Here is a 27,500-nt window from a genome sequence, read left to right as displayed (position 1 = left end):
TGTGTGTGTGTGTGTGTGTGTGTGTGTGTGTGTGTGTGTGTGTGTGTGTGTGTGTGTGTGTGCTCACTGTATTTGGACTATCATTTCTGCTTTTGTAGTAGTAGTAGTAGTAGTAGTAGTAGTAGTAGTAGTAGTAGTAGTAGTAGTAGTAGTAGTAGTAGTAGTAGTAGTAGTAGTAGTAGTATGCTTTTATCACTACCCTTAATGTGTTCACGATAAATCAGCAACCAAATACAACAGGAGACTCATGAGCAGCAGCAGCAGTATTAATAGCAGGAATAGTAGCAGTAATATCAGCAGTAACAGCAGCAGTAATAGCAACACGTACACTCCCATCACTTTCCTGGCCATTACCTGCTGCTGCTGTTGCCCTTATCGTTATCATAGTAAGCTGGGGACAAATTAATGGGTTGTCTGGCCAGCTTCCCTCGCCCCTCGCCACCCATCACGCCCTCCCCCGCCCACCTGCCCACCAATCACGAGCCAAGGTGGAAGTAGTGGAAGCAATGGGTCATACCTGTTCCTGATGTTAATGTTGTGAATTGTACCTGTAGTAGTAGTAGTAGTAGTAGTAGTAGTAGTAGTAGTAGTAGTAGTAGTAGTAGTAGTAGTAGTAGTAGTAGTAGTAGATAGAATAGGTGAGAAAAAGAATCCATGTTTTTTTTTTCTCTCGTATGAAATCTCAAATGAAGAAAGAATTATTTTTTTATTAGTATTTCGTCTTTCATACTGGTTTTTTTTTCAAATTTTCTTCGTTTCCCAAATTTTCTTACTGATTCCCAAATTATTCTTACTATTTTCCTATATTTCCCAGTTTTCCTTAGTTTTCCTATTTTCTAGTTTTCTCAACTTTTCTTACTGTTTTCTCAATTTTTCCTTGATATTTTCCTATTTTCTTACTATTTTCCTTTTTTCCATAAAGGTTTCCTAATTATTCTTGCTTGTTTTCCACCAAATCTGTTCCACACCTTTCCTATTTCCTCATATTTTCCCAATTATAAGCACCACTTTCCTTTATTCCTTCTTATTTCTCCCTTTTTTCCTTCATACGATCAAATTCCTCCTTTTCCTCTAATCTACTTTTTTTTTCCTCTTATACTCTTACTTACTGATCAAAAAAGGGAAAAAAAAGTCTTCCTCTCTATTTCTCTATCATTTTTCCCTTTATCTTTACCTATCATAACACACACACACACACACACACACACACACACACACACACACACACACACACACACACACACAAAGGGAAAATATAGTGTCACTTACTCAATTTCCCTTTTTTTCCTTTTTTCCCCTCTTGCCTCTCACACTCCTTTACTTTTTTTCTTCCCGTTTTCTTTCCTGCCCCGTGTATAGTGTGAAGCAAAAAGAAAACGACCCATATGTTTTGTTCACCTTCTCTTCCCTTGTCTGTGTTGGCCCTTACAGTAATTTGTGTATGACCCTGTATGCACCTCTCTCTCTCTCTCTCTCTCTCTCTCTCTCTCTCTCTCTCTCTCTCTCTCTCTCTCTCGAAAGCGCAGGAAATCACACACAAAAATTACCTTAAAATTTCGCGACACGGTGACCTCCCATTTAGTGTGACCTTGTTTCCTTCGTGTGTATGTGCATGACCTCATCTACCTGACCCTAAGTTAATGACACCCCATGAAGTGACCTAGAATGTTGTATGACCTTAGATTTAAAAGATTCAGTGAGATGCCATGCTCTCTCTCTCTCTCTCTCTCTCTCTCTCTCTCTCTCTCTCTCTCTCTCTCTCTCTCTCTCTCTCTCTCTCTCTCTCTCTCTCTCTCTGAAGCCAGCTAATCAAGCAAAGCATATATAATAATCTTTACTTTTATCATCCCACCTGACAATTAACTCTCATTAAATAGAAGGGGAGACTTATTAATCTTTCTCCTGGTTAAGAAAAAAAAATATACATATATATATCTATGCACCCTCTTCATCAAACCAAACAAAGATTAAACAGACTGGACAGTTTAGTTCCTGGAAAGTCGTAAGAGGAAGGAACGTAAGAGTAATGCATTGAGTCCTTAAGATCGTGTAAGATGAAAGAGAAAAGATACCGGATGACTCTTGCATTAATAAGGTGGACAAAAGGAGGATGAAAGACTGCCGTTGGAGGATGCTTGCTAACTCACGTATTATAAAAGTTTAGCATCAGTAAGACGGGGAGAGGAAGGATGAGGGAGGAATTTTGCCGTTCGAAAAGATGAGGGAGTGAAACTGTGCTAATTCTTATATTATTAAATGTCGCACTGGTGAGGCGGACAGGAATGAAACAGTTTACCAATGAACACGAAGTAGTAAGAATGTTGATTGTTATGTAATCTTGTAATATAATGTCTGGGATCGACAGTGAGACCAGAACAACGATGTGGAAAAGTTAGCCAGTGGATCAAATGAGGGAGTGAAAATATATACTAATTATCGTTATCAGTAATGACTAGGAAGCTTAAGAATGTTGACTGTTATATATATCTTGCATAACCTAGCATCAACAGTGACAGCAGAACAGTGACGAGGAAAAGTTAACCAGTGCATCAGATGAACGAGTCAAAATAAACACTTGAACGAGCATCAGTAATGAGTAGGAAGCTTAAGAATGTTGACTGTTATCTTGCATTACAATACCTAGCATCAACAGTGACAGCAGAACAGTGACAAGGAAAAGTTAACAGTGAAGCAGATGAGGAAGCGAAAATAAAACAGTTGTACGAGCATCAGGTAATAACACAAGTAAGGAGGACCAAACAGCGATGACACGTAGAGGTTGCCAGCTGATGAAGCAAGATTACCAAGCTCACTAACTCTTGTATTACTGAATTTATTATTAACAAGGTGAAGTAAGGAGAGTTGGCGAGTGGGCAAGATGAAGGGCGTGGAAACATGTATTGAATAACTCTTGTATTATTGAAGTTAGTATTAGCAAGGTGAAGTACGGAGTGAGCTGGCGAGTGGGCAAGATGAAGGGTGAAAATGTGTATTGATTAACTCTTGCATTAGTAGATTAGTCATTAGTAAAGTCTGCAGCAACAAGATGAAGGCGTGCCAAAGGAGTGAAGATGCTGCCTCGCTCCTGGATTAGCTAACTCAACATCAGAAATTCAGCAGTAGTAAGGCGAGCAGAAGTGAGGCATGGCACAGTTTCCTGCCCTCTTCATCCCCTTTAAACTTTCCTAAGGCGTAGATGCACAGACAGGTAGCCTTCAAATTACCTCAAATGATTCTCAGGTGACACTAATTAACCTTGATCAACCAGCGTGACCTTCATTAAGCCCCAAGGACGCTGTGTGCACGCCTAACGACTCTAAAGTGACCTGTAATGACACGAGGCTCCAACCACTGACGATTCTTCAGCGCCTAAGGACACTCAACCCTCCACTTGCGTCACTCGCTATCGGTGACACGAGTGGCAGACTCTCGCTGTTGTTCTTATTTATGTTCTGGAGTGAACTTTGTAAGCGTGTTATTGGTGTTTACTTATTTTGTTCGTTAAAGGATAATAGTTAATGTGATTTCTTCGGATCAGAATTGTATGTTTATTTATTTATTTTCTTCGTTGATAGATGGTAATTAATGTTTTATTTATGTTTTTTTTTTTTTTTTGGTAAAGGTAAACGTAATACAGAAGACTGTGTAAAAAATACACAAAGGGTTGCACATACATGAACGACCGTAATTAACGAATGAATGAGTGCATAAAGAAAGAGATGAATGAATAAATACAGTATAGTGAAGAGAAGCAGGACGCGATAAATAAATTAATAGAGACAGAAAGACACATAATGATAAATAAGGAAGTAAATAAACTGGCACAGGGAGATAAGAATGAATAAATAGACAAATAAACAAATAAACAAAAAATAAACAAAAAAACAAGATAAAAACAAATCAATATTCCTGACGAGTAAAAAACATGACAATCTTTTAAACAACCACTAACAACAACTTCAAAATGACCTACAACACTAAATTAAACAACAAAGTGGATATCCTTTGCCCCATGACCACACTCGCCACCAAACACCACTTAACCATTAATTACCCTCACAGGCTCACTAACAACACTAATGCAACTCTCGGACACTCTGAAACAACCCCTGCAACACAACACACAACACACAAACTCACACACACACACACACACACACACACACACACACACACACAAACACATCCACTTTCAAAGTCTTCCCAACCCTTTAATACATTACAACATTTACAAGAATCTAACACCATTCCCCACTTAGGACATCCATTAACGATCTTAACTACATCTTTAATGATCCTTAAACACCTCTAATTAACGAAAAAAAATACCTTAACTACCCTTAGAACAATCCCCTTAAGATAACAATCAATAGTTAACAACCTAACACCATTTAATACGACTCTTAAACACCGTAGCATGACCTCTAATCACTCTAAACGACCCTAATCACACTTAACAACTCTCATTTACACCTAACAACCTTTAAATCACAATCAAATCACTCAACAACAGCAATTCAACACTTAACAACCTTTAGCTAACACTCAAACATACAAAACAACCATTAAAAACCACAATTTCACCTCTAATCCCCCTTAAAGACCGTTAACTACCCTTGGTCTCTAATTGGTCCCCCGCAGACACGCCAGACGAGCCTCCACGAATCACAGGACTCGAGCCAAACTACAGGGACGGGGAGACAATTGCCCTCAACTGCACCTCCAGCCGCTCCCGCCCCCCGCCGCCCTCACCTGGGCAATCAACGGACGCCAGGTGAGTGTGAGGTGTCAGGAGGAGGAGGAGGAGGAGGAGGAGGAGGAGGAGGAAGAGGAGGAGGAGGTGGTGGTGGTGGTGGTGACGTAAGTGATATGTTTGTTTGGTGGTTCTCTTTGTCTGTCTCTCTCTCTCTCTCTCTCTCTCTCTCTCTCTCTCTCTCTCTCTCTCTTGCTTCAGTCCTTCAAAATATTGGTGATTTTCGGGGAGAGAGAGAGAGAGAGAGAGAGAGAGAGAGAGAGAGAGAGAGAGAGAGAGAGAGAGAGAGAGAGAGAGAGAGAGAGAGAGAGAGAGAGAACATGCAACTACAGTACATTCCGCCATCACTCTCCCAACACACACACACACACACACACACACACACACACACACACACACACACACACAGACAAAAGCCAGTAATTAGACAGCCCTTGTTTGTCACCACCACCACCACCACCACCACCACCACCACCACCACCGCCAAACAAACAAATCAAGCAAATCACACAGAGGGGAAGGAAATAGGTAGGGAAAAAATACAGGGGAAAAAAAGAGAAGAGGGGAAAAATGTGTGGTCGTCATTTGGATAATTAGATTCCTTGATTATTACAGGGTAGGGGAATTAAATATAAATGAGAATTAGGTACAAGAATTAATGGGAAAAATTGATGGGGAGAGATGGGTAATGGGAGGGGTAATCAATGTGTAATGGGTGATCAGTGTGTAATGGTTATGTAATTACAATAAATAAACATGTAATTGAGAGATGTAACAGGTGTGTACGGATGTTTAGTTAAAAGGTACTAGATGATAATAATAATGCATGTAATTAGTAATATTAGATTAATAAGTAATGGAAAATAATAATTACTAAATATGCAGTAGATAGAAATGGATATACGGGTGTGTAATTGGTAACAGATGTGTAATTTAAGTAATAGTGTAATTATTTAACGGGTAATGGGTATGTAATTAACAGTTAAGTAATGATATATGTAATCGGAAAAAATGGGCAGGTAAGGAGCAGTTACATACAAACAAAAACCAATGTAATGAAAAATATACGAGTAATAATGTAATTTCCTATATGTAATTTTATGTAACTAGAAATGTAATTAAGGACTCAAATAATAATAGATAGGAAAGTTTCCCTTACGAATTACACAAATTAGCGAACGAATGAGAGCAAGAAGGGAAGGCTGAATAAATAAAGACATGGAAAGAAGAAGAAGAAGAAGAAGAAGAAGAAGAAGAAGAAGAAGAAGAAGAAGAAGAAGAAGAAGAAAGAACCGATAAGAAAGAAACTCATCAATATATAAATTTTAAAAAAAAAATATGAAGATAAAAACAAATAAGTAAATACAGATAAAAGAAAAATAAATAAATAAATAACATATGATAATAACAAACCACACACACACACACACACACACACACACACACACACACACACACACACACACACACACACAAAGGAATCATTAAAGAAAAAAAGAAAAAAAGAAAATGAACCGAGAGAGAGAGAGAGAGAGAGAGAGAGAGAGAGAGAGAGAGAGAGAGAGAGAGAGAGAGAGAGAGAGAGAGAGAGAGAGAGAGAGAGAGAGAGATGGACAAACACAACGATAACAATAAGGAGAGAGAATGCAAATTCCCTTTCAAATAAATGGAAGGGAATGAGAAAGAAACGAAATGCAGAGAGAGAAAATGAATAAAAATGGGAATAGAGAGAAACCCGAAAACTGAAATGTAGATGAAGGTAAATGTAATAAAGGAGAATGTGTAAAGAAAAAGAAGAAAAAGAAGGAACAACAGCAAGAACAACAACGAAGAGGAGGAGGAGGAAGAGGAAGAACAAAATACTGGTTGAAAGAAAGGAAGAGAAAAACTTGATAATGATGATGAAATTGGCACACGAGGAAAAAAATGAGGAAAAAGGGAAAGAAACAGGAAAGAAAAGTTGATAATGATGATGAAGAAGAAAATGAGATACAGAGAGAGAGAGAGAGAGAGAGAGAGAGAGAGAGAGAGAGAGAGAGAGAGAGAGAGAGAGAGAGAGAGAGAGAGAGAGAGAGAGAGAGAGAATCATGGTGGAAAAAGCAGGGAAGACAAAATGGAAGAGGAAAGGGTAAATAAAAGAATGATGGAAAAGAGCCAAAGAAAAAAAAAAAGAAGGATAAAAAGAAATGAATAAATAAGGAAGAGAAAAATGCAACAAGGAAGAAGAGAAAAGAATGGGAGACAAAAATTGAATTAAGGAGATAATGAAGAAAGGGAAAAACAGATAATTGAGTTAATGAAATATAAGGAAAATTAAGAAGCAGGAAGAAACAAAGAACAAGAGAAGGATAATTGAATAAAACAACTGATGAAGCAAGGCAATAAAAAAAAAAATAGTAAATAAAGACATGTAAAAAGAAAAAGAAAGAAAGGAAGAAAGAGAAGGAAAGAAAGAAAACGAGACAAAGATAAAGGTGTATGAGGAATATAAATAAAAGAATAACTAAGCAAAAAGAAAAAAATGTGGGAAGGAATTAGAGAAAGGAGGAATGAAGGGATGAATAAATTAATAAATAAAGAAATATTAAACAATAATAAAAAAAACTTTTCAGTGCTGCCACAACTAAGACAAAAAGAGAGAAAGAAAGAAAGGGAGAAAGAAAAATAAAAGAAAGAAAGATATAAACACGACAAAAAAATAAGATCAATAACAACAACAACAACAACAACAACAATAGTAATAATAATAATAATAATAATAATAATAATAATAATAATAATAATAATAATAATAAAAATAATAATAATAATAACAACAACAACAACAACAACAACAACCCTAGCACTAACAATATCACCACACTCAGTTACCACAACCCAATCACTTCAAATTGAGAAACTAGTTTGGCAATAAACAGTTTACACCAAACAGCAACACCCTTCCCCCTCCACTCCCCTCCCCTCCCCTCCCCTCCCCTCCCATCACCAGACCCCTTCACAAATTTACTACCCGTGTGTGTGTGTGTGTGTGTGTGTGTGTGTTAGGTAGCCATGCATCAGTGCCGGGTCTGGTAACACTGTCCCTTCATTACTGCTGCCAACACCGGGACTCCTTCACTTAACACAACACCACAATGAATGTCTGTGTAACCCACGCAACACACGCAATGCACTCAGGTCAACACAGCACTTACTCACCCTTCACTGGTCCACTCACTCACTCACTCACTCATCCACTTATCCACTTACATCGTCCTTTCAGTGTTAAATTCGTTTCTCACTCACATATTCATAAACTCATGTACTCCTGTCACTTATTTTTTTCTTACTCATTTTCTCATTCATTCACTCATTCATTCATACTGTCGTACTTATTTCTCTCTCTCTCTCTCTCTCTCTCTCTCTCTCTCTCTCTCTCTCTCTCTCTCTCTCTCTCTCTCTCTCTCTCTCTCTCTCTCTCTCACTTTCTCGCTATCTTTAATTCTTTCTCAATGTCATGATACTTTTTTTTTTACTTGCTTATTCACTATCTTTCAATGGCTGGCTTTCTTTCATGTCTCTCTCTCTCTCTCACTCACTCACTCAATCTCTCACTCACTCATTCCTTCATTTACTCACCTTTCCTTTTCAATATCCCATCATTTTCCTGGCCAACACACTCACCCACTCAAAACTCCATTAGTTTACTCACTCACTCACTCTCAACGCCCTCTCAATATTCTCTCCCACTAACTCACTTCTTTTCAATGCCCCTCTCACTTTCAATCACTTAGTCCCCCCTTTCATACCCGACTCACCTCCCTCTCACTCAATATTCATCTACTTCAAGCTCCCCACTCTCACTTTTCAGCTTTTCTCTCCCTCGCTTTCACATTCACCCCATTTTTTTTTTTTTTTACAGGAAATTCATCCACTGTACCTCTCATTCAGTTCTTCCACTTGCATTTTCCTCTTCCTCCACCTCTTCCTCCACCTCCAAACATGCCCTTTTTAAAGCTCTCCCTCTCAATCTCACCTTTACTTTCTCTCCAGCTGATCAGTTTAATAAGCTTCTCCTTTTCCGCGCCTCAATTTCGTAATGTTTCCTGCTTTTTAAAAATACCCTTTCCTCTTGCTCAACTTAAGCTTGTTTCTATGTATAGCGTCCTCCTCCTCCTCCTCCTCCTCCTCCTCTTCTTCCTCTTCCTCGTCTTCTTCTTCTTCTTCCGCCTCTTCCTTCATCTCCAGCTGTTTTTGCTTCCAAAGTTTGTTTTTTTTTTCTTTTGTTTTTATTCGCTTGTAGCTTGCAATTCTCTTTTTCTCCTCCTTCTACTTATCTTCTTCTTTTCCTCTTCGTCCTTCTCTTTCTTCTCTTCTTTCTCTTCCTCCTTCTCCTCTTCACCTATCTCCTCCTGCTTCTCTTTTTCTTGCTCCCTCTTCTTCTATTCCTAGTTTTTCTCCTTCTCTTCTTTCCTCCACTTCCTCCTCCTCCTCCTCCTCCTTCTCCTTCGTCTCCTCCTCCTCCTTCTCCTTCTTCTCATCCTCCTCCTCATTTCTAGACACTCAACTGTTAAAAGGACAATGATGGATTTGAAAGATTAAGCACGCACGCACGCACACACACACACACACACACACACACACACACACACACACACACACACACACACACACACACACACACACACACACAAGCAGTCATTCAGAAGGCAAATACCAATGAATGCTGCGTACAAACAAACAAACAAACACACAAACAAAAGGGATGGAAAAATCGTTAAATCAATATCAATAAACAAACAAATAAACAAACAAATTAAGTTGACTGGAAAAAAAAACAGGTGTGTTCAAAAGGTCATGATAATTATGGGACATTTTTTGGGCCAAAGTGAAATAGCTCTCTCTCTCTCTCTCTCTCTCTCTCTCTCTCTCTCTCTCTCTCTCTCTCTCTCTCTCTCTCTCTCTCTCTCTCTCTCTCTTTTAACGATAGACATAAATCGGTACGACTGGCATTTGGAGAGATATTTGCCTCTCTCTCTCTCTCTCTCTCTCTCTCTCTCTCTCTCTCTCTCTCTCTCTCTCTCTCTCTCTCTCTCTCTCTCTCTCTCTCTCTCTGCTGAAAACCTTCCAAACCTTTGTTACTCTAATCCTGTAGCTTAAATACACGGAAATAGAATGCTTTGTAGTCTCTCTCTCTCTCTCTCTCTCTCTCTCTCTCTCTCTCTCTCTCTCTCTCTCTCTCTCTCTCTCTCTCTCTCTCTCTCTGAACATAACTCATAACACTCAATTTCCAAAAACAAATTGAATTAAAAAAAAAAGAAAAAAGAAACAGAATCCTGATGATATTGATCACCACCACCACCACCACCACCAAACAACAACAACAACAACAACAACAACAACAACAACAACAAACAGCAGTAATAGCAACGGTAATGAGAGGAAGCAGACGCATCAGGTGGAGGAGGGGAAGGAGGGAGGGGGAAGGGGAGGGGGAAGAAGAGGGGAGGAGGTAGAAGGGGAGAGGAGAGGGGGAGGAGAAGGAAGGGGAGAGGAGTGGGGAGAGAGCTAGAGGGAAGTGTTTGTTGGGGAAGGGAGAGGAGGAGGAGGAGGAGGAGGAGGAGGAGGAGGAGGAGGAGGAGGAGGAGGAGGAGGAGGAGGAGGAGGAGGAGGAGGTGGAGGAGTGGAAGGAGAGGAAGAGGAGTGGGAGTAATGTTAGAAGAGGAGGAGGAGGAGGAGGAGGATGGGGAGGAAACAGGAGAATGTGTTGGGGAGAGGAGGAGGAGGAGGAGGAAGAGAGGGGAGTGTATTGAGAAGAGGAGGAGGAGGAGGTGAGAGAAGGTTGGGGAGAGGAAAAGTGGGGGGAATGTTAGGAAGACGAACAAGAATATGGAGAGTGGCAGAGAGAGAGAGAGAGAGAGAGAGAGAGAGAGAGAGAGAGAGAGAGAGAGAGAGAGAGAGAGAGAGAGAGAGAGAGAGAGAGAGTGGGGAGAGAGTGATAGGCAGAGGAGTGGAGAGAGTACGTTTGGAGAGAGGAATGGGAAGTGGAGAGGGGAGAGGAGAGGATGTGTTGAGTAGGGAGTGTGTGTGTGTGTGTGTGTGTGTGTGTGTGTGTGTGTGTGTGTGTGTGTGTGTGTGTGTGTGTGTGTGTGTGTGTGTGTGTGTGTGTGTGTGTGTGTGTGTGTGTGTGTGTGTGTGTGTGTGTGTGGAATATATAACGTTTCAATCAAGGACGCACACCATTACAGGCGCCGCTGCCATCCATCACCATTTTTCACTCTCACCTCTGCAGCACACGGCCTCATTACACCTATACGTACATACATGCGTACATATATACACGTACATTCACACACACACACACACACACACACACACACACACACACACACACATATGTATTGAGTTTCTATCACCAGCGTCTTTTATTCCTGTAGTTTAATGGAGCCGTATCTTACCCTAACCTAACCTAACCTTACCTAACATACCTAACCTAACGTTGCCTTGCCTTATTTGACCTTCACTAATTTCACTTAATATAATCTAACCTGATTTTACTTCGCCCTATCCTATCTTCCTTTCCCTTGCCTTATCTAACCTAACCTAACCTAACCTAACCTAACTTAACCTATCTAACCTAAGCTAATCTCACGTAACCTAACCTAACCTAATCTCATCTAACCTAACCTAACGTAACCTAACCTTACGTAACCTAATCTAACCTAAACTCACCTAACCTAATCTAACCTAACCTAACCTAACCTAACCTAACTTAACCTAATCTAACCTAACCTAACCTTACGTAACTTAACCTAACCTAACTTAACCTTACCTATATCACCATCATTTCTCACTTCACCACCACCACGACCACCACCACCACCACCACCACCACCATCACCACCACCACCACATCACAGCAACACAAATTTAGCAACACGCACGACAATAAGTAACAACATAAAGTTTTAATAATCAATTTATCCAAGTGAATTGATATTGAACGTGGCTTCTATTATGTGAAAAAGCTTGTATGCAATTCCCTCTCCCTCTCTCTCTCTCTCTCTCTCTCTCTCTCTCTCTCTCTCTCTCTCTCTCTCTCTCTCTAATCTACCCATCCTGCCCATCTACCTTTCCCCCTCTCCCTTATCCCTCCAAAACACACACACACACACACACACACACACACACACACACACACATATACACAAGTCTCTACGGGACCAACCCACCCCAGCCCACCCCAGGCCAGTACATAAGCCAGGCAGGAATGGGTGAGGGGAGAAAAATGGGGAGAGGGGAGATGGACGTTGACGAAATGGTTAAATGAGAGAAAACGGCATGTACTCGCGCGGGAAATGGTGTTTATGATGTGTGTGTGTGTGTGTGTGTGTGTGTGTGTGTGTGTGTGTGTGTGTGTGTGTGTGTGTGTGTGTGTGTGTGTGTGTGTGTGTGTGTGTGTGTGTGTGTGTGTGTGTGTGAGTTGTTGGAGTATATATGTTTGGGATGAGTTTAGGGAATGGAGGACGAGAGGAGAGGAGAGGAGAGGAGAGGAGAAGAGAGAAGAGAAGAGAGGGGAGAAGAAGAGAGGGGAGAAGAAGAGAGGAGAGGACAGGAGAAAAGAGGACAGGAGAAAATAGGAGAGAAGACAACATATCAGAATACGATTGGATAGAATAGAAGAGGAGAAGAGAGAAACAAGGAGAGGAGAGGAAAAGAGATGATAGGAAAGAAGAAGAGAGGAGATGAAAAGAATGAAAAGCAGAGGAAGTGAGGAGGAGGGAAGAGGGGATGAAAGGAAATGAGGGTGAAGCAAAGGAGATGAAAGACGAAGAGATAGGATAAGATCATACTGAGAGAAAAAAAAAAAAAGAAAAGACAAAAATCCAAAAAAGGAACAAAAAATCTGACATTGTAACAGAAAAAAATGAAAAAAAGAAAAGAAATGAAAACAAGAGAGAGAGAGAGAGAGAGAGAGAGAGAGAGAGAGAGAGAGAGAGAGAGAGAGAGAGAGAGAGAGAGAGAACCAAGCAGCCAACTTGAAAAGTACACCTAAACGACCCCAACACACGCCCTCCTCCCGTTTTCTTTCAAAGGCGAAGCACAAATTAAGTCAGAGAGAGAATGCATCGATAAACTTTGGAAAATGGCTATGAAGGAGGAAGAGGAGGAGGAGTAGGAGGAGGAGGAGGAGGAGGAGGAGGAGGAGGAGGAGGAGGAGGAGGAGGAGGAGGAGGAGGAGGAGGAGGAGGAGGAGGAGGAGGAGGAGGAGGAAGAGGAGGAGGGAGGAGGAGTTTTCAAGTTATTAGAATCATCAATAGCAAGAAAAGTTATATCTCCGTGGGACCACTTTGCTAGAGAGAGAGAGAGAGAGAGAGAGAGAGAGAGAGAGAGAGAGAGAGAGAGAGAGAGAGAGAGAGAGAGAGAGAGAGAGAGAGAGAGAGAGAGAGAGAGAGAGACTTAACCCTTTAGCCACATTTCTCACGCACTCCATTCTCTTAATAAGAACATTAACACCTGGATTTTTCAACCAATGGGGAAGAAGGTGCGGTAAATGATCCTGCCAGACGCACCAATCATAGGCCTTCCTTTGCCCCTGTACTTAATTCCTTTACTTTTTTGTTCCTTTCCTCATTATTTAATTGATTCCTTTTTGTATTTTTGTTATTATTATCTGTTATTCTTTTTCTTTTGTGTGTAATTTATTTTTTCGCCTTGTTATCTGTTTATCTATTTATTTTATTCGTATTCATTTGTTTCTTTAAGTTATTCCTCTATTCTTTATTAATTCATTGCTTTATTTTCACATTTCTCTCTCATTTATGTAGATTTTCTTAGTTTTCGTTTATTTATTCCTTGTTTTATTCAATCTCTTCATGCACTCACTTTCATTCTTTTTATTTACTTCCCCTTTTTTTTATTTCATTCCTTCGTAGTTATTTACCTTTCATTTATTTCTATTTTCTTGTCTTCCTTTATTTATTCCTTTATTTATTCCTTGTTTTATTCATTTTCTTCATCTCCTTATTTTCCTTCCATATATTTCTATTTGCTTCTTTTTTTATCATCTTTATTCATTCATACACTAAGTTCATTCCTCTCTTCCTCTTCTATATCTCTCCTCCCTTCCTTCATATATTCAATTCCTCCTCCTCCTCCTCCTCTTCTTCCTCCTCTTCCATCTCTCCTTGTCTTCCTCCTCATCTTTCTCCGCTTCCTCCACTTCCTTCTTCTCCTCATAATTTATCTTCTTTATGTCCTTCTTTTATCAATATTTTTCTCATTTTCCTGTTCATGTTGAGGGATTTCTCTTTTTTATTAATCGTGTTCTCCTCCTCTTCCTCTTCTTCCCACTTCCGCCATTACACACGCACGCACACACATACATTTTTAGTTGTTCATAATTAACGCAAGAAATTTTACTTATTCTCTCTCTCTCTCTCTCTCTCTCTCTCTCTCTCTCTCTCTCTCTCTCTCTCTCTCTCTCTCTCTCTCTCTCTCTCTCTCTCTCTCTGTGTGTGTGTGTGTGTGTGTGTGTGTGTGTGTGTGTGTGTGTGTGTGTGTGTGTGTGTGTGTGTGTGTGTGTGTGTGTGTGTGTTTCTATCCTTGTTTTAACTTTTTTCTTTATCATTATTATTATTATTATTATTATTATTATTATTATTATTATTATTATTATCATTATTATCTCATTTCTTAAACACCTATTACTACTACTAATAGTAGTAGTAGTAGTAGTAGTAGTAGTAGTAATAGTAGTAGTAGTAGTAGTAGTAGTAGTAGTAGTAGCAGTAGTAACAACAACAACAACAACAACAACAACAACAACAACAACAACAACAACAACAACAACAATAATAACAATAATAATAATAATAATAATAATAATAATAATAATAATAATAATAATAATAATAATAATAATAATAACAATAGTAGCAGCAACAACAACAACAACAATGGCGCAGCAACACAATATTTACATTCATATTATTCACAAACTTTCAATGAATGTGAATCGTGTTTCGTTTCTCTTTTGAATTCACTGTAATATTTTAGGTAATGTCATCTTTAATCTCCCTCTCCCTCTCTCTCTCTCTCTCTCTCTCTCTCTCTCTCTCTCTCTCTCTCTCTCTCTCTCTCTCTCTCTCTCTCTCTCTCTCTCTCTCTCTCTTACCCCTTTTTTTCCACCTCATGGCCTCTACATAGTTTCCTTCTTTTCCCGTTCATCATTTGTTTTTCCTTCTCTTCTTTCTTCTTTTCTCTCCAAATGTTTTCTTTTTCCTCTCTTCTTCATTTTTTCACTTTTCTCTTCTTCCTTCCTTTCTCTTCAGATTTTTTGTTCCCTTTCTCTTCTCTCATTCTTTCCCATCAAATTTGTTTTTTTTCTCTCGTTCACTTTCTCCTCTTCTCTCCTTCCTCCTTTCCACTTTTTTTATTTTCCTCTCTTCTTCATTTCTTCCTCTTCTATTCCTTCTTTCCCTTACAATCTTTCAATTTACCTCCCCTTCCTCACTTTATTTCCTCTCTCTCTTCTCCCTTTCCTTCCTTCTTTCCTTCTTTCATTTCCCCTCACTTCATTTCTTTTCCTTATACCTTTTTCTCTTCCTCGTATTCTCACACTTATGGTTTCCCCTTCCCTGCTTTCCCCTTCCTTCCTTGCCACTCCCCTCTTCTTCCCCTCACCTAATCCCTCTCCTCCATTTTGACATTTAACCTTATCCTAACTCTATATTTTTTACCTACATTTATCTACCATTATTTTCCCCTTCTCTTCTCCCCTCTTTCCTATTCATAGCGTTTCAACACCATTATTTCCTCCCCTCTGTTACCTTTACAGCATAAACTCCCATCACCTATATTATTTTTCATATTTTTTTCCTTCTCTTCTAATTTATCTCCCTTTTATTTTTTTCCTCCCTTCTACTTTATGTCATCTTTTCTTTTCCTTTTTCCTCTTATAATGTACGCAGCATCTCATAATCTCTTTCTTCTTTTCTTCTTCCTCTTTTTTACTCATATTTTTTCTTCTTTTCCTCCTTCTCTCTTCTTCTCTCTTAATCTCACATTTTTCTCCTTTTCTTTATCTTTTCCCCTTCTCTTTTCTCTCACCACTTTTCAATCTCTCATTTCTCTTCCCCCCAGTTTTTTTTTTCTCTCTCTCTCCTCTCTTTCTTCTTAAACCTCACATCTTTCTTGTTTATCTTCCCTTATTTTCTCCCTTCTTTTCTTCTCCTCTTTTTCCTTAAACCCCACCCCATCAATCCTCATTTCCTCAATATATTTTCCTCCTTTCCCTCACACCACCTCTTACACTCTTCCCTCTCACTCTCTCCCAACACAGGTGGGGCCGGAACACCTGCTCACGTACCCTGTGGTGAGCGAGGGGAAGCCGCCTCTACACACCTCCACTTTGGGCCTCTCCCTCACGGCGCGCCCTCACCTCTTCGCGGGGGGCACCCTTGACCTCAGGTAAGATGGCGGAAGTTGGGGGGGAAGGAGGGTGTAGGATTAGGGAAAGGAGAGGAAAGAAAAGACTGTGAGGTGGTGGAAGAAAAAGAGGAAGAAAAAGGAGGAGGAAAAAGAAAGGATGAATTACGGAAGAGGTTTAAGATTTAAGAGATAGGGAGGAAAAAGGGGAGAAAAAGAAGAAACATTGGAAGGTGATGAAAGAAAGGAGAGGGGAAAAATAGGAAGAAAAAACAAAGACTGTGAGGTGGTGAGAGAAAGGAGAGAGGGGAAAAAAAGGAAGAAAAAGATTGGGGTGTGGCGAGCGAAGAGAAGGTGGGAAAAGGAAGAAAAGAAGATGGTTGAGGGAAGAAGGAAGGTAAAGTGAGAGTGAGGGGGGATGAGAGAGGAGAGGCAGGATAAGAGAGAGGGGAGGGTAAAGTGAAGGAGAGAGAGAGAGAGAGAGAGAGAGAGAGAGAGAGAGAGAGAGAGAGAGAGAGAGAGAGAGAGAGAGAGAGAGAGAGAGAGAGAGAGAGAGAGAGAGAGAGAGAGAGAGATGAGATAGGTGGAGTGTGGAAGTGTTAAAAAAATGTGGATGAGGTTCAGGAGGAGGAGGAGGAGGAGGAGGAGGAGGAGGAGGAGGAGGAGGAGGAGGAGGAGGAGGAGGAGGAGGAGGAGGAGGAGGAGGAGGAGGAGGAGGAGGAGGAGGAGGAGGAGGCTTGTATGAAACGCAAAAGAGAGGCTGGGAAAGAGAAGGGATGTAGGCAGAGAGAGAGAGAGAGAGAGAGAGAGAGAGAGAGAGAGAGAGAGAGAGAGAGAGAGAGAGAGAGAGAGAGAGAGAGAGAGAGAGAGAGAGAGAGAGAGAGAGAGAGAGAGTGTGTGTGTGTGTGTGTGTGTGTGTGTGTGTGTGTGTGTGTGTGTGTGTGTGTGTGTGTGTGTGTGTGTGTGTGTGTGTGTGTGTGTGTGTGTGTGTGTGTGTGTGTGTGTGTGTGTGTGTGTGTGTGTAAAACAAAACCTTGAAAAGACAGAATTTGAAAAGAAAAACAAACAGAGCTGGAGGAAGAGGAAGGAGGAGGAGGAGGAGGAGGAGGAGGAGGAGGAGGAGGAGGAGGAGGAGGAGGAGGAGGAGGAGGAGGAGGAAAATGTCAAAGGAATACAGAGAAGGAGAAGCAAAAATTGAAGTAGAGATAAGAAGAAATGAATGAATAGACCCACAAGAGAGAATGGAAAAAAGCGATAACAAAGAGAGAGAGAGAGAGAGAGAGAGAGAGAGAGAGAGAGAGAGAGAGAGAGAGAGAGAGAGAGAGAGAGAGAGAGAGAGAGAGTGTCTTTCTCTACCTCTTTATTCCGTAGTTTTCTTGATTTAGGACGAAAAGTTTGTCCGTTGGGAAGAGGAGGAGGAGGAGGAGGAGGAGGAGGAGGAGGAGGAGGAGGAGGAGGAGGGAGAAGAATTGCAAGGGAGGTAAGACAAAGGAGACGAAAAGAGCTAGAGGAAAGAAAGAAAAATGGAAGATAAAAAAGAAAAAAAGAAAGAAAGAGGAGAAGGAAAGAAGGAAGAAATAATAATATGATAAAAAGGGACAAGAAAAGGAAGGAAAGGGTGAATGACTGGAGAAAAGGTGAAGGAGGAAGAAAGAAAGAAAGGAAGAAGGAGGAAGAGAGATGAGGAACGAATGAAAGAAGGAAAAGAAGGAAAAATATGAAACTATTTTAATTCAAAGTAAATACGTAATAAATGAAGGAAGAGGGAAAGTAAAAAAAAAAATAAAGAAATCAAGGATATTCAATAAATGTCAACTAGAAAAATAAAGAAATATGAAGACGAAAAATCTCTCTCTCTCTCTCTCTCTCTCTCTCTCTCTCTCTCTCTCTCTCTCTCTCTCTCTCTCTCTCTCTCTCTCTCTCTCTCTCTCTCTCTCTCTCTCTCTCTCTCTCTCTCTCTCTCTCTCTCTCTCTCTCTCTCTCTCTCTCTCTCTCTCTCTCGTCACGCCAAACATAAAAACACAAGCAGATGAAATCATTACCAATAAAACTCAAATAAAATTGTCCGCGCTAAAATAAAAAAAAAAAAACGCACAGAAAACGACACCATTAAAAAGAAAACGAACGCAGCAGTTAAAAAAGAATAATAAAAATAAAGAAATACAAATATAATATCATGTGTAAACAAAACTGCAAATGTGACTATAAATTTTTCCTTCTTTATATTTTTTTGTATCTTTTTTTTTTGGCTTCAATCTTTTTATGAGTGAAAAGTTATTATTTTTTTTATATATATATATTTATGTGTATTCTTTATAGAGTGAGTAATAAATGTGAGCTGGATTTATTTTCTTTCTTCTAGTGGAGTGAGTGTAAGGAGGAGGAGGAAGAGGAGGAAGGGGAGAGAGAGGATGGAAAGGAGAAGGAGGAGGAGGAGAGGAGGAGGAGGAAAAGATTATTTTGAAAAGAAGAGGAAAGTAGGAAAGGAGAAAAAGAAGAAATATCGTCTTTTTTTCATTTTCTAATCTGATTCTTCTCAATTATTCTCTCTCATGTAAAGAGAAAAAAAAATTTCCTTGTTTCTTTTGACGTCAAGTTTTTGTTAAGAAATGTGAAGAAAAAAAAATCAATATATTTCGAAAATCTCTTTTGTAACTTTTTTTTTCATTTGAGATAAAAAATATTCATGACTTTTATTTTCATTTTTTTGACCTTCTAATTACCTTTGATCAATTCTTCACCTTCTTTCCAATCAAAAACGAAGAAAAGAACAACACAATTACATTTAAGATATTCAGTTATTTTCTGCAAGTAAGATAAAAAGATAATCTAATTTATTTATTCATTATTATTATTTTTTTTACTCACAGTTTTTCCTACAATATTCGTCTTCCTCCCGATTACAAACATCACTATTAACACACTCGCCAATGCTCACCTTACGTCACACCTGCCAATGCTCCCGTGGCATTTCGCCTTTAAAAGTCTAGAACATTTCAAATTTAAAAACATGTGGCATTTGATTTAAAAGCCTTGCCATTTAAAGGTCAAGTGTCCATCGATGGCGTCAGTTTTGTCTTAGGGGTCGTGGAGTTAAAAAGGTCAACACTGTGCATTCAAAACTTTGGCCTAAATTTACTGTAGTTTTATTTTTATTTAGACATCAAAGTATCACATTTTTTTCTTTTTCTTTCTGTTTAGAGGCTCACTTTAGTCTCGTGTCGTGTTTCAAAGGCTTATCTAAAACTGCTAAACAAATCTTACCTTCACTGTTCCTCTCTTTCTCATCTATCACACTTTTCATTTTTATTATTTTTTTTTATTTAGACATCAAAGTACCTACACCTTTTTTTTTTTTTCAGTCTAGAGGTCAGTGTTGTCTTGTGTCGTATTTTATCAATCACAGACTTACCTAAAACTGCTAAACAACTATCTTTCTCACTCTCACTCCTCTCCCACCTGCCCCTCCATCCATCTTTAACTCTTACTGCTAAACAAATCTCACGTCTCCTCTCCTCATCTCTCCTCTTCTCCTTCCATTAATTATTATGTTCTTACTGCTAAACAACTCACTATCTCTCACACCTCTCCCCTTAACCTAACACTCACCTATCCTCTTTCTCTCTCTCTCTCTCTCTCTCTCTCTCTCTCTCTCTCTCTCTCTCTCTCTCTCTCTCTCTCTCTCTCTCTCTCTCTCCCACTCTCACCAGCACATCTTCTCATTTACTCTCTCTTCTCTCTCCATCCCTTATCTTCCATCCATTCTACCTATCTTCTTTTATCTCCTGCACGTCGTCTTAGTCTCACTCTTCCACTCTCAACTCTCCTTCCATCGATCATCAATCTCTTTACTAATACACAACTTTTTTTTTCATCACGTCAAACTACTTTTATATTTCTGGTAATTTCTAGTAAGCAGCCCGTGTAGCGTACGAGGGACAAACTTAGCCCTCTATTCTGTGTATATGCATGCAGACAGTGGGATACAACAAGAAATGATCGGTTAAAGCTTGAAAAAATAAGGTTAAAAAAGAAAAAGAGATAGGAAGGAATTTGTTCTCAGAGTGGTTGATGAAGGGAATGGACTCAGTAATCAGGTTGTTAGTGCTGAGTCATTAGGGAGCTTTAAAAGATTAGAGAAAATTATGGATGGGGATGATTGGTGGTAATAAATAGGGGTGTTTCATGCAGGGATTGCCACGTGTAGGCCTGTTGGCTTCTTGCTGCTTCCCTTATTTTCTTGTGTTCTTTTGTTCTTGTTACGGTGATCTGGGTATCAACAATGGACGGTCCTGGCAGTAAATGCGTTAACTGAAGACTTTATTACAAAATTACTTGATTCTAAAGTGGGGTCACAAAATTACTGTATTTATTCTTGTTGATTTACACATTACCAGAAAAAAAGAAAGAAAGAGAGAGAGAGATAAATAGTGAGAAACAAAACAAGAAAATGACTAGAAAATTACTAGAAAATAAGAATAAAGAGACACAAAAAATAATCTTTTCATCGAGCAAAAGTAAATAAAATAAAATAAAACCAAATAAGCTAAATAAGTAAGAAAATACAAAATGAAAAAAAAAGTATTAAATTGGTTCAACACGAGTATAACAGCGAGTTCTTGTCGACTATGATAAAAAAAACACTTTTGATCGACCAGAAAAATAAATAAATAAAAAATAAATAAATAAACAACAAAGTGTACAATTGGCAGAGTAATAAACACGAGCATGACAGTGAATTAGAGTCAGGTAAAACAGCTGGCAGGAAATTAATTATGACGAGGAAAACGTGCTGACTCTTGCACTAAATCTTGTCTTGCCAGCAAATAGAAAAAATAAATAAATAAATAAATAAAATAATAATAATAATAATAATAATAAAAAGAAATAAATGAATAAGAAAAAAGTGTGTGCGTATATGAGTGAAGTGAAAGTGAAAGTGAAGTGAATAAACTAGCTTGGAATTAAGAGAAGCAGAAAAAAATAATGTATAGATTTTTAGACATTAAATAAACAAAGACAGAGAAATAAGGTATAAGAATAAATAAATAGTTGAATATATACCAGAAATAAATAGCAGCCAATGAATTAAGGAGCAATTTCAACTTTTTTGCACTTAGACAATATTTATTTATTTATTTTTTATCATGTATATATTTTTTGTACCATGTATTTAAATTCTTTCTATCAAGTATTTAATTTCACTTCATCTTTCTAACATTTTCACCTGAGCCTGACATTTCGCTTAGCCAGTTTTACGTCTTCACTCCCTCGAAAACTCAGAGGATGTGCATTCGTGTATCATACATGTATTTACTTATATTTTGATCAATTTTCAGCGGAAAGATTAACGAAAGCATGATATATTTTTATTTTTTTTATTAATGTATTGAGATAGTAGTAGTAGTAGTAGTAGTAGTAGTAGTAGTAGTAGTAGTAGTAGTAGTAGTAGTAGTAGTAGTAGTAGTATTTTTATGAGTGGCAAAGATCAAGGACAACAAAACCCTCGAAAACAACAACAAAAACAACAACAACAAAAGCGAGGTCGTAAAAATAACAATAGCAATACTAATAGAACCAGTAGTACCACCAGCAGGCCACCCTTAAGCACGCCACTAACCCTCCTCCCCCCCCCCAGGTGTAGCGCCACTCTGCACGAGTACGTGTGGCGAAGCGACGTGACGGCCACACTAGACAATGTGACCTACAGCCAACCACACCACCTGCCCACCCTCTCCAAGACCAGTAAGTGTGGTAGCGGGGTGACAGTGTGGTAGTGACGGTGTGGTGTGAGTTTGTGGTAGTAAGTAGCTGTGTGGTGATGTGGTTAAGTGATAGAAAGTGTGGTATTGTGATTATTTTGTGTGTATTTGTGGTAGTAAGAGGTGACTGTGGTGATGTGGTAGTGTTTAAGTGTGGTACAAGTGAGGTGATGTGGTGGAAGTGTGGCAGTGTGGTGGTGGTGTATACGTGAAGTAGTGAGTGGCAGTTTTTGGTCAGTGTACTGTGGTAGTTACTGCGGTGAATTTAATGGAAAGTGCTAGTGTTGAAGTGTGGTAGTATTGCGGTAAAGTGAGGCAGTGTGGTGCTGTAGTGTGGTAGAGAGAAAATGTGCGTAGTAAGTTATGTAAAGCGTGTGTGTGTGTGTGTGTGTGTGTGTGTGTGTGTGTGTGTGTGTGTGTGTGTGTGTGTGTGTGTGTGTGTGTGTGTGTGTGTGTGTGTGTAATGTGGCGTAGTGCAATAAAATGAGAAATTCCTTGTTATATAATACAATGACAAGCTTATGTATATATTTTTTCCCTTCACCCTCCCCCCCGTCACTTCCTTCCCTGTGTTGTGTGTATGTGTTGCGTTGTGTGTGTTGTGTGTTGGCTTATCCTTAGAGGTATCGACTTTGTGTTCCTAACGTGTCCCTTTCATACACTAGGTTGCGTCTGGAGTGTGTGTGTGTGTGTGTGTGTGTGTGTGTGTGTGTGTGTGTGTGTGTGTGTGTGTGTGTGTGTGTGTGTGTGTGTGTGTGTGTGTGTGTGTGATTGTCTGTTTTTATTTTTTCCCCTCGGCAAATAACATCAGTTCAAAGTTTCCCAGCTTCTATTACTCTCAATTAGTGTGTGTGTGTGTGTGTGTGTGTGTGTGTGTGTGTGTGTGTGTGTGTGTGTGTGTGTGTGTGTGTGTGTGTGTGTGTGTGTGTGTGTGTGTGTGTGTGTTTCCCTTCTGTCAACATATATTTCATTTCGTTTGGCTCGCAACACAAAACACCCAACCCCCCCCCCTCTTTTTTTCCCCCTCAATTAATCACACGAAGCGTTTTGTTTCCGTTGTGTGTGTGTGTGTGTGTGTGTGTGTGTGTGTGTGTGTGTGTGTGTGTGTGTGTGTGTGTGTGTGTGAGCCGAGAGTCCCTTGTGATGATAGTGATGGTGATGGTGGTGGTGGTGGTAGTAAGCGTGGGTTGTTGTTTAAGATTGTCCTTGAAAGAGCGTGGGTTGTTACGTGAGGATGGTGGTTGTGATGGTGGTGGTAGTGTTGGTTGTGGTAGTTGCGGTGATGATAATTAAGATAATTATATCACCACCACTACCACCAACACCACCAAGAACAACAAAAGCACAACCACTATTGCAACTACTACTACTACTACTACTACTACTACTACTACTACTACTACTACTACTACCACCACCACCACCACCACCATCACTACCGCCGCTACAACAAAACCTGCCCTCGCCTTTCCATTCAGCCGCACACGAGGAGCAGGAACACGCAAGCAAAACAAACAAATAAACAAAAAACACCAATATACAGTATCATGGCTTTTCCCTCTCTCTCTCTTTCTCTCTCTCTCTCCGGAATCTACTTTTTTCCCCTTTTTTCCTTTTTCCGCCAATTCACTTTTACACAGAATCAACGTTCCCAGAATATCGTAGTGGGACATTAAATTCCGATCATTAATAACACTTTTTGGGTCCCGATCCGCGTTTTCTTTCGTCCCTTGCCGCTTTTTTTGAGTATCCCCCTAAATTACGCTTAAATAAACCAATTTCCGCGCTCCGTTTTCTTTCTCCTCCCTTCGGCTGGTAAATATGGGGATAGATTTGGATCATTAATAATATTTTTTTGGTGGATTCTGTATCCTGTAGCTTTTTTTTATTTATTTTCATTTTATTTCAGTGTTCCTTTGAAAAGTATGCGTAACTAAACCAATTTCCATACACATCCCGTTTTCTATTTTCCTTTTCAGTAGATAGATGAATGAGGAAAAAACGATAGATGCTGGATACGACTCTCTCTCTCTCTCTCTCTCTCTCTCTCTCTCTCTCTCTCTCTAACTGTTTATCTATCTACCTCTATCTATCTGTTTATTTATTTATCTATTTACCTATTCATTTATCCTTGTCTTCTTTTCTGAAAGTAATGACAATAATAGTATATCGTTCTCTCTCTCTCTCTCTCTCTCTCTCTCTCTCTCTCTCTCTCTCTCTCTCTCTCTCTCTCTCTCTCTCTCATTTACATTCAAAGAGAGATTAATAATAAAAAAAACAAAATTATTCACCAAGATTGAAGATAAAAAAAATTTAATATCTTCCGTTAAATATTTTTTTCTCATTCTCTTTTAAAATTAATGTCAGAAGAGGGGAGAGTGAGAGGGGGAGAGGGGAGAGGGGAGAGGGGAGAGTTACTTAAGGAGGAAAGGAAGATGAAGGGAGGTTAAGCTAATGAGGGAATTGGGGAGGTGGGGAGGAAAGGGAGGAGGTGGGGAAGGGTGTAGGGAGAGGAAGGTGTGGGTGGAAAAAATAAATAAACAAAAGGGAGGGAGGGAGAGAGAGAGAGAGAGAGAGAGAGAGAGAGAGAGAGAGAGAGAGAGAGAGAGAGAGAGAGAGAGAGAGAGAGAGAGAGAGAGAGAGAGAGAGAGAGAGAGAGAGAGAGTTTGAAGAGAGGGCGGAAGGAGTGAAGTGGAGGAAACGAGATAAAGAGTATTGGAAGGAAAAAAATGAAGAGAAAAGGAAAAATTAGGAAAAAAGAAATGAAATGATGGAAAAAGAGAAAAAGAAAAAAGAAAAAGAAAAATTAAAGAAAAGGGAAAATAAAAAGGGGAAGAAAATTAGAGAATAAAGGGTAGATAAAAAAAAACGAAAGGAAGGAGAGGAGAAGAATGAGAAAAAGAGACAGGCGTTAATTAAGAAAGAGGAAATAAGAGATAGGAAGAGGAGATAAGAGAAGACAAGGAATAGGAAGAGCAGATGAGGGAAAAGAGAAAGGAAGGAGGAGAGGAAAGACGGAAACAGGAAAAAAAGGAAACAGGAAAATAAGAAAAGGAATAGGGAGGAGATGGAAGAAAGGAAAGGGGAAAAAGATGGAAGGAGAGAGGAAAGAGAGGAAAAATACTGGAACAGAAGCAAAGGAATAAGGATAGATGAGATAAAGACGGAATAAAGATAAGAAGAAAGAAAACGGAAGAAAAACAAAGGAGAGAGAGAGAGAGAGAGAGAGAGAGAGAGAGAGAGAGAGAGAGAGAGAGAGAGAGAGAGAGAGAGAGAGAGAGAGAGAGAGAGAGAGAGGTGGGGGGGAAGAAATGGGTACAAAAAAATAATTATCCACAAGAAAGGAAAAAGAAAAAGAAAACAAAAGAAAGACAAAGAAGTAAGGGAGGGAAACAGGAGAAGGGAAAAAAGGCAAGAGAAAGAAACAGAAAAGAGGGGAGAGGAGGGGAAGGATTCACAAGGTCGCCATTAAAAGCGGCCATTACCGGAGACACTAGAAGGCTGAGGGGAAAAATGAGAGGAAAAACTGACGGAGGAAAATAAGAGGGGAAAAAACACTTCTCTTCATGTGGCTGCCATTTTTCAGGTCAAGACAATGGTGTTTTTTTCCCCTCTATGTGTCTTAGACAAAGATACCGAGGGAGAGGGGAAACGGGAGAGAGGGAGAGGGGAAGGGGAGTGAATAGGAAGGAGATTTGGATAGTTCTGAAATAAAGGGAAGGAAGGGAAAGTAAGAGAGGTGGAAAGGAGAAGGAAAGAAATGAGGGGAGAAGGAGAAGAGGGAAAGAAGGAAAACTGGAAGGTGTATGAAGATGGGGATGAGAGAGAGAGAGAGAGAGAGAGAGAGAGAGAGAGAGAGAGAGAGAGAGAGAGAGAGAGAGAGAGAGAGAGAGAGAGAGAATAAAGTGAGTGAGTGAAAACCGAGTGCTTGTTTCATTAGAGCAAAGGGGAGTAGAGAGAGAGAGAGAGAGAGAGAGAGAGAGAGAGAGAGAGAGAGAGAGAGAGAGAGAGAGAGAGAGAGAGAGAGAGAGAGAGAGAGAGAGAGAATCATACCTCATTATCTCTCACACTGTCATTATAAACACATTACACCTGCAATTATCTCACCTCATCGTAAAAAAGAAAGAGAGAGAGACTCCTCGCTCACTATCTCATTTTCTTTAATCTTTCATTTTTCCCCTCGCTCACTCCTCGCTCTGATATCTACTTTTTTTTCCTCTCTGACACACAAGTAATTATCATGACTATAACATTAGCATCATTATTATAGACGTAATTTGTGAGTTAGCTTTAATCTTTAATCTCTCTCTCTCTCTCTCTCTCTCTCTCTCTCTCTCTCTCTCTCTCTCTCTCTCTCTCTCTCTCTCTCTCTCTCTCTCTCTCTCTCTCTCTCTTAAACTACGTATATTTTTATCAACGGATTATTTTTTCTCCCTTTTGTTTTTTTGTTTGTTTTCTTTTCTTTCTTCTTTCTTCCCTTATCTTTTATTTTGTTTTCTCCTTTTCACGTCTTTCTCTTCATCTTTAATTATTACTTTCCTATTTCCATTTTCTCCTTTTCTTTCCTTATTATCCTTTTTCTCCTCTTTCCTTTTTTTCAGCTTTTTATTTTTTTCTTTTCCCCCCCTCTCTCTCTCTCTCTCTCTCTCTCTCTCTCTCTCTCTCTCTCTCTCTCTCTCTCTCTCTGTTTACCAATCAATATTTTTTCTTCTTGTCTCTGTCCTTCTCTCTCTCATATAATCGTTTTCTAATTGAAATATCTCTAATCTTTAATCTCTCTCTTTTATCCCACAGACGGCAGCAGCGGCCAGGGAGTGAGCCTATCTCTATTGCTGTTGCTGACGATGATGATGCTGATGATGACAGTGAAAGCAACAGCACTCGCCCCTCTCTCTCATTCCCCTCTACTAACTTAATCCACCCCTCACTCACTCACTCACTCCCTCTCACTCACTCACTCACTCACTCACTCACTCACTCACTCACTCACTCTGTTTTGTACTGCACCTATGAAATGTCTTTTGGTGGTGTGTTCATCTCATTCATTTTTCACTCATTCATTCATTCACTCATTCATTCATTCATTCATTAGATCATTCATTCATTCATTCTTTTTTTTTGTCATGTTTACTCATTCGCTTCCAGAGTTTTTTTTTTTTTTTCATTTAGGGGTAGTGGTAGTGGTGGTGGTGGAGATGGTAGTGGTAGTGGTGGTAGTAGTAGTAGTAGTAGTAGTAGTAGTAGTAGTAGTAGTAGTAGTAGTAGTAGTAGTAGTAGTAGTAGTAGTAGTAGTAGTAGTAATAGTAGTAGTAGTAGTAGTAGTAGTAGTAGAAAATTCAAGTGACTTTCTTTTTTATTGAATTCACGAAGAGTAAAAAATCTGTTTACTAGGAATGAAAAAAAAAGGAAAAAATAAACGAGAGAGGGGAAAAAGGGGAAAAAAATACTTGTGCAGAGGGAAAAAAAAAAATCTCTGGAAAGTGTGTACTACTCTCACCTGCCTGTACACCTCCAATTAACGAACACACACACACACACACACACACACACACACACACACACACACACACACACAC

The 27,500-nt window shown here is 39.5% G+C and overlaps 1 protein-coding gene and 1 long non-coding RNA gene across 2 annotated transcripts in view; one reads left to right on the top strand and one right to left on the bottom strand.

Annotated features, from left to right (window-relative positions):
• LOC135113086 (uncharacterized) overlaps positions 1–21,907 on the top strand; it is a 122,909-nt gene extending 101,002 nt beyond the window's left edge. The window contains exons 5-7 of the mRNA XM_064028112.1: positions 4,642–4,774; positions 16,077–16,204; positions 21,801–21,907. Coding sequence (XP_063884182.1) covers positions 4,642–4,774; positions 16,077–16,113 — 170 coding nt within the window. The 3' untranslated portion in view covers positions 16,114–16,204; positions 21,801–21,907. The remainder of the gene's footprint in view (positions 1–4,641; positions 4,775–16,076; positions 16,205–21,800) is intronic.
• LOC135113087 (uncharacterized) overlaps positions 1–27,500 on the bottom strand; it is a 143,328-nt gene that overhangs the window by 106,949 nt on the left and 8,879 nt on the right. The gene's annotated exons all lie outside the window — the stretch shown is intronic.

The sequence above is a fragment of the Scylla paramamosain genome, chromosome 25 (assembly GCF_035594125.1).
Source record: "Scylla paramamosain isolate STU-SP2022 chromosome 25, ASM3559412v1, whole genome shotgun sequence".
In the NCBI taxonomy this organism is placed as follows: domain Eukaryota; kingdom Metazoa; phylum Arthropoda; class Malacostraca; order Decapoda; family Portunidae; genus Scylla; species Scylla paramamosain.
The sequence above is the reverse complement of the archived record's forward strand: the minus strand, read 5'-3'. Positions and strand labels throughout refer to the sequence as shown.